Source organism: Capricornis sumatraensis, chromosome 2 (assembly GCF_032405125.1).
Source record: "Capricornis sumatraensis isolate serow.1 chromosome 2, serow.2, whole genome shotgun sequence".
NCBI lineage: Eukaryota > Metazoa > Chordata > Mammalia > Artiodactyla > Bovidae > Capricornis > Capricornis sumatraensis.
In genome coordinates, this window is record NC_091070.1 from 75,525,414 (window position 1) to 75,533,519 (window position 8,106).

At 39.3% G+C, this 8,106-nt stretch overlaps 1 protein-coding gene across 1 annotated transcript; it reads left to right on the forward strand.

The window, feature by feature from the left end:
• Nucleotides 1-6,937: 6,937 nt before the first annotated feature.
• On the forward strand, nucleotides 6,938-7,891 carry LOC138096800 (olfactory receptor 11G2-like). Its single transcript, XM_068993068.1, has one exon. It carries the CDS (start codon nucleotides 6,938-6,940, stop codon nucleotides 7,889-7,891), a length of 954 nt encoding a protein of 317 aa, XP_068849169.1.
• Nucleotides 7,892-8,106: the final 215 nt, after the last annotated feature.

Genomic DNA, 8,106 nt, shown 5'->3' on the forward strand with positions numbered 1-8,106 from the left:
CTATGTCCAGTTCTAACTGTTGCTTCCTGGCCTGCATACAGAATTCTCAAGAGGCAGGTCAGGTGGTCTGGTATTCCTATCTCTTTCAGAATTTTCCACAGTTTATTGTGATCTACACAGTCAAAGGCTTTGGTATAGTCAATAAAGCAGAAATAGATGTTTTTCTGGAACTCTCTTGCTTTTTCCATGATCCAGCAGATGTTGGCAATTTGATCTCTGGTTCCTCTGCCTTTCCTAAAACCAGCATGAATACCTGTAAGTTCATGGTTCACGTATTGTTGAAGCCTGGCTTGGAGAATTTTGAGCATGACTTTACTAGTGTGTGAGATGAGTGCAATTGTGCGGTAGTTTGAGCATTCTTTGGCATTGCCTTTCTTTGGGATTGGAATGAAAACTGACCTTTTCCAGTCCTGTGCCCACTGCTGAGTTTTCCAAAATTGCTGGCACTTTCACAGCATCATCTTTCAGGATTTGAAACAGCTCAACTGGAATTCCATCACCTCCACTAGCTTTGTTCATAGTGATGCTTTCTAAGGCCCACTTAACTTCACATTCCAGGATGTCTGGCTCTAGATGAGTGATCACACCATCGTGATTATCTGGGTCATGAAGATCTTTTTTGTACAGTTCTTCTGTGTATTCCTGCCACCTCTTCTTAAATCTTCTTCTTCTGTTAGGTCCATACCATTTCTGTCCTTTATCGAGCCCATCTTTGCATGAAATGTTCCCTTGGTGTCTCTAATTTTCTTGAAGAGATCTCTAGTCTTTCCCATTCTGTTCTTTCCCTCTCTTTCTTGGCATTGATCGCTGAAGAAGGCTTTCTTATCTCTTCTTGCTATTCTCTGGAACTCTGCATTCAGATGCTTATATCTTTCCTTTTCTCCCTTGCCTTTGGCCTCTCTTCTTTTCACAGCTATTTGTAAGACCTCCCCAGACAGCCATTTTGCTTTTTTTCATTTCTTTTCTATGGGGATGGTCTTGATCCCTGTCTCCTGTGCAATGTCACAAACCTCATTCCATAGTTCATCAGGCTCTCTATCTATCAGAATTAGGCCCTTAAATCTATTTCTCACTTACACTGTATAATCATAAGGGATTTGATTTAGATCATACCTGAATGATCTAGCAGTTTTCCCTACTTTCTTCAATTTAAGTCTGAATTTGGTAATAAGGAGTTCATGATCTGAGCCACAGTCAGCTCCAAGTCTTGTTTTTGCTGACTGTATAGAGCCTCTCCATCTTTGGCTGCAAAGAATATAATCAATCTGATTTCGATGTTGGCCATCTGGTGATGTCCATGTGTAGAGTCTTCCCTTGTGTTGTTGGAAGAGGGTGTTTGCTATGACCAGTGCATTTTCTTGGCAAAACTCTATTAGTCTTTGCCCTGCTTCATTCTGCATTCCAAGGCCAAATTTGCCTGTTACTCCAGGTGTTTCTTGACTTCATACTTTTGCATTCCAGTCCCCTATAATGAAAAGGACATCTTTTTTGGGTGTTAGTTCTAAAAGGTCTTGGAGGTCTTCATAAAACCGTTCAACTTCAGTTTCTTCAGAATTACTGGTTGGGGCATAGACTGTATTACTGTGATATTGAATGGTTTGCCTTGGAGACAAACAGAGATCATTCTGTCATTTTTGAGACTGCATCCAAGTACTGCATTTCGGACTCTTTTGTTGACCATGATGGCTACTCCATTTCTTCTGAGGGATTCCTGCCCGCAGTAGTAGATATAATGGTCATCTGAGTTAAATTCACCCATTCCAGTCCATCTTAGTTCGCTGATTCCTAGAATGTCGACACTCACTCTTGCCATCTCTTGTTTGACCACTTCCAGTGGACCTAATTGATTGGTGGACCTGACATTCCAGGTTCCTATGCAATATTGCTCTTTACAGCATCAGACTTTGCTTCTATCACCAGTCACATCCACAACTGGGTATTGTTTTTGCTTTGGTTCCATCCCTTCATTCTTTCTGGAGTTGTTTCTCTGCTGATCTCCAGTAACATATTTGGCACCTACTGACCTGGGGAGTTCCTCTTTCAGTATCCTATCATTTTCCCTTTTCATACTGTTCATAGGGTTCTCAAGGCAAGAATACTGAAGTGGTTTGCCATTCCCTTCTCCAGTGGACCACATTCTGTCCGTGGTAGTGGAATGCAAACTGGTACAGCCACTATTGAAAACAATGTGGAGGTTCCTCAAAAATTAAAAATACAGCTATCATATGATCCAGCAGCCCCACTTCTGTGTATATATTCAAAGAAAATGAAATCATTATCTCCAAGAGATATCTGCACCTCAATGTTCATTGCAGCAATTTTGACAATAGCCAAGAATGGAAACAATCTAATTGTCCATCTACAGACGAATGGATAAAGAGAATATGATATATATATATATGGTAGAATATCATTCAGTGATGAGAAGGAAAGATGTCTAGCCATTTTTAACACAGATGGACCTTGAGGATATGGTGCTTAGTGAAATAAGTCAGAGAAAGACAAATACTGCATTATATCACATCTATGTAAAATCTTAAAAAGTTGAACTCAGGAATCTAATGTACATCATAGTGATTATTGTCAACAATTCTGCATTATATACTTAAATTTGCTAATAGAGAAGATCTTCAATGTTCTGGCCACCAAAGAGAAACAGTAATTATGTGAGTGGATGGAGGTGTTAGCTAATGTTATGGAGGTAATCATTTTGCAATATATCAGTTCAGTTCAGTTCAGTCATGACTCTTTGCGACCCCATGAATTGCAGCACGCCAGACCTCCCTGTCCATTGCCAGCTCCCAGAATTTACCCAAACTCATGTGCATCGAGTCGGTGATGCCATCCAGCCATCTCATCCTCTGTCGTCCCCTTCTCCTCCTGCCCCCAATCCCTCCAACATCATGGTCTTTTCCAATGAGTCAGATCTTCACATGAGATGGCCAAAGTATTGAAGTTTCAGCCTCAGCATCAGTCCTTCCAATGAACACTCAGGACTGGTCTCCTTTAGGATGGACTGGTTGGATCTCCTTGCAGTCCAAGGGACTCTCAAGAGTCTTCTCCAGCACCGCAGTTCAAAAGCATCAGTTCTTCAGCACTCAGCTTTCTTCACAGTCCAACTCTCACATCCATACATGACCACAGGAAAAACCATAGCCTTGACTATATAAGTGTATCAAATTAATACATTGTATAATAAAAAGCAGAGACATTACTTTGCCAACAAAAGTCCATCTAGTCAAGGCTTAGCAGCATACCAGTCTTAGCCCTGAAAATGCAGCTTTCCAATGACTATCATAAAATAACAGCTGAAATGTCTCTAAACAAAATATTTGAGAATATTAGCGAGGAAAATTTGTTTTTCTCTTTCTTCAAAATAGAAAGAGTGTCAAACAGTACATCTTTTTATTGTAACTATTACAATGAATGTTACTATTATTTAATTATTCCCCAGGAAACTTTTGCAAAACTTTATTAGTGGAAGCTCAAGAGAAGATAATAACTTACTCTGCAAGTGCACTATTCCTCAAGGAATAGCAGGGCTTGGGGTTTCATTGTAAATAGACAATTCTAAACTCATCTCATCTGCTGAACAAATACTTTCAAAATATCGGGGCATGGCTCCCAAATCTCAAAAGGCCATGATGCAAGGAAATGAATATAAACAACACCTTCATCTGGGCGTTCATCTTGACTATGAATATGACCCTTGAAGCTGGGGAAAAAAAACTCTTAAAATTCACTCTTTGTTTCTCATGGCAGATTACAAACTGGATCCGCCATCTCATCAGAAGTCCCTCACATGCTATGGGAATATTTTATTTCCCCCTCTCTGACTTTTCTTCTTGGCACATATCCAAGGAGTGAGTTAAATTTTTTCATGCCCTATTTCAAATGCTGAGATTTTTGCATACATGGATTTACTGATAAGTGTTTTCTTCTTGTTCTAATATTGTAAATATATGATTACAATAAAATTCAGACAGAGAATTTTTAAATATTAATTTTCTCTTTTCCTGAGCTTTAGGAAATATACGTAATTTTCTGATTCCTTTGAAATACTGATGGGTATTGTTTACAAAGAGACCTGGTGATTTTATTTTTTAAATGTATAATGGTAAATTACTGGAAGTGGATTTATTACCAATATTATAATGAATTTCGTTTTTTGTTCAGTAGAAATAATATGACAAATCTCTGATTCCACTCTGATATCACAGCTCTCCAACCCACATATTGCTCTCAGGCTCATTAATTTCATGTGTCTTCCTTAAGTGATAAAACACCATTCAGCATCTGTATGTTTCCTGTTTCTTGTATTTCTAGGATATTCTTTGGATTGTGACTTTATACAATTAGTATTCCCAAGAAAATCTGTAACAGGAGACCCAAGCAGGGTGAGTATTGACATTCATTTGACTTGCCATTGTTAGGGTGCCATTGTCGATTGCATTGCATGCTCCACCACTCAGTCATCTCTGACTCTACAATACAATCGACTGTACCCCACCAAGCTCCTCTGTCCATGGGAATTTTCAGGTGAGAATACTGGAGTGGGTTGCCATTTCCTCCTGCTGGAGATCTTCTCAACCCAGAGATTGAACACACATCTCCTGTCTCCTGCATTGCAGGCAGATTCCTTACTGCTGAGCCATCGGGGAAGTCCTTGTCAGTAAAAATGAGCAATTTCAATATAATCAAACAGCATTTCAAGGTATCAGGACACCCACTGTAATATAAAAGACAAAAATTAAGTGAATTTTAAAAATTCAGTCAAATGAGTTATGAAGCTACCACTAAGACATGTGTTTTACCTGGGCTTTTTCTTCAATAAAAGCAGCAGAATAATTTGTGGATATCTAAGGGTAATTTTAAAGCTTATTCATATGAATTGCCTCTTAATGTTATGCTTTTTCTCTTTGTTTCTGCATATTTTGTATTCACTGTATGTGCTTAAGTACAATTTATATGTTCTTAAGTGAAAGATACTCTCATTTATAGTGACTAGCCAAGATTCACTAGCTCCATAGCTTCAGTTTCTAGACAAGATGACATTTATTCTTTCTCAGCTACTGTACAAAAGCTTCAGTTGAGAAAAATCATATAATTATTCATGATAAAATTCTTAAATAATCTTCTTTTGCAAAATCTTGCTTCACAATTGCAATAGGTCAAAGGAGACTGTCTTTGAGGACAAAATAAACACACACACACACACACACACACACAGAGAAGCACCTGTGTGCCAACTGATATAATGTGATTGCTATGAGAAACAAATAGATTGAACTAACAGCTTGCATTCAGACTTGATAAAATCTATATATCCCCATGAGCAATGAAAATACATAAATAACAGTCCTTTCACTTTAGATGCCAAATGTGATAGCCAAGAGTAGGCTTCTAAGAAAGCAAGCCATAAAGCTTTGATTCAATAATTGCAAACTAGGGGAAGAGGGGAGCAAGAATGATTAAGCAAGATATTCCATGTCAAGATTGTCTCAATAGAAGATGCCTAGAATGAGTATAAAAATGTTTCAGAGGTTATGTGTAAAAAAGAGAAAAAGCAACCAAACATAGAAAGCAGCTATGAAAATAATGGAAATGCCATGCACACAAATAAAAATCTTTTCTCTACGTCACAACTTTTTTGCAGCAAAATGGGCCAAGTCTAGTCACATTCAACAGGGCAGTCACTCCAAGTAGTTGCTCTCCTTAAGGTCCGTTGCCCCAAGTGGCATATCTAGTTCTCATGTTCATGAGATCATATCAAAATTTTCAACCTGAGATATTTAGGTGCCAAAGGTTAGGGCTCTTCTCGTGCTGTGGAACTGAATCCAACAGGCTGGACAGAGAAAAAACATTCTTGTACGCCAAACGTGTTTAACACAGTCACATAATATACCACCTGTGCTGATACCAGAGAAGCCCTTTTCGTCATTACTTAACAATGTCTTGCTGCTGCTGCTAAGTCGTTTCAGTTGTGTCCGACTCTGTGCGACCCCACAGACAGCAGCCCACCAGGCTCCCCCTTCCCTGGGGTTCTCCAGGCAAGAACACTGGAGTGGGTTGCCATTTCCTTCTCCAGTGCATGAAAGTGAAAAGTGAAAGTAAAGTCGCTCAGTCATGTCTGACTCTTAGCGACCCCATGGACTGCAGCCTACCAGGCTCCTGTGTCCATGGTATTTTCCAGGCAAGAGTGCTGGAGTGGAGTGACATTGCCTTCTCTGAACAATGTCTTAAACAAGCGCAAAAAGAAATATTCCCTGTATCCTTTCTTTGTTATCTCAGTGAGACAGAGCCTTTTGAAATTTCATTTGCTATTATTATCAATATCACTAATTACAAAAAACTAATTTTACATAATACTTTAGAAATTCCACATATGCTGATTTGTATGTACTATTCTTTTTTATGGTAAATAGATGAGGAAACACACATAGAAGGTTGTGACTTACTCAGAATTACACACTTTACACTTATGTGTTATCCAGGATCCCAATCTAGTTTAATGTTTGTGCCAAACCATGTTCTTATTTATATTATTATTTGCATCTTATCAAAATGAAGGTCTTCCCTGGTGGCTCAGCAGGAAAGAATCCACCTACCAATGCAGGAAGATACCCTGGAGAAGGAAATGACAATCCATTCCGGTATTCTTGTGTGGGAAATCCCATGGACAGAGGAGCCTGGAGGGCTATAGTGCATGAGGTCACCAAAGAGTCAGACATGACTACCTGACTAAACAATAACATCAAAATGAAATCATACTCTCGGGCAATAGGTTATGATGATCACAGTTTGAGTGCTTTAAAACAAGACTCATTGTTTATTACTTAATCTCCTCAAAATGGTAATGAAATTAGGATTTTTCAGGAAGAATCAGTATACTCTGTTAAAGTTCAGTAACTTCTGTCATCCCATGTCTTCCAGATTAATGAATATGTCCAGCAGAGAAACCACCCACTCTGTTACTCACTTTATCCTCTTGGGCTTTTCCTCAAGCCCAGAAATGCAGTTCCTCTACTTCGGGCTCTTCTCAGCAGCCTATATCCTGACCCTGATGGGGAACACAGCCATTGTCTGTGCTGTGCGGTGGGATCAGCGCCTTCACACCCCCATGTACATCTTCTTGGGGAATTTCTCTTTCCTGGAAATATGTTATGTCACCACAACCATCCCTAATATGTTGGCCAACTTCCTGTCCTCAAGCAAGTCCATCTCCTTCGTGAGTTGTTTTGCACAGTTCTACTTCTTCTTCTCTTTCGGGTGTGATGAGGGCTTCTACCTTTGCATCATGGCCTTTGACAGGTATCTTGCCATCTGCTGTCCTCTGCATTACCCACGCATCATGACTAAAGAGCTCTACACTGGCCTCGTCATCTTTGGGTGGTCCTGTGGGTTCATTCTCTTCCTAACCCCAGTTGTTCTCGTTTCACGGTTGCCCTTTTGCAACCCAAATATCATTGACCATTTTATGTGTGATCCTGTCCCATTGATGATGCTGTCCTGTTCTGAAGACACCACCACACAACTCATTTACTCTGCTTTCAATGCTGTTTTCATGACTGGCACCTTTCTCTTCATCCTTTGCTCCTATGCGCTGGTGATTCTGGCTGTGTTAAGGATGCCCTCAGCAGCCAGCAAACGCAAGGCTTTCTCTACTTGTGCTTCTCATCTGGCTGTGGTAATTCTGTTTTTTGGCTCTGTTATGGTGATGTATGTTAGTCCTGGATCAGGACACCCAGTGAAAGTGCAAAAAATTGTGACCTTGTTTTATTCTGTAATAACACCCCTCTGCAATCCTCTAATTTATAGCCTCAGGAACAATGAGATGAAGGCTGCTCTAAAGAAAGTCTTTGGGGCTGAAATATCTGTTCTTAAAACATAAATCATAAGTCATAGTGAACTAAGTTGCAACACAAGCTATCTGAATAAGACACGAACAAGATGGTTTTCTAGAAAATTTAATAATAATTTTGGTTAAGGGACTGTTACAATAAAGCCTACCATTATCATAAAAGTAACCCACTACATGAGGATTAGTCTTTTTTAAGAAATAAAATTGATCTTTTCATTATAACCAAGCTTTTAAAAGGAAGCATA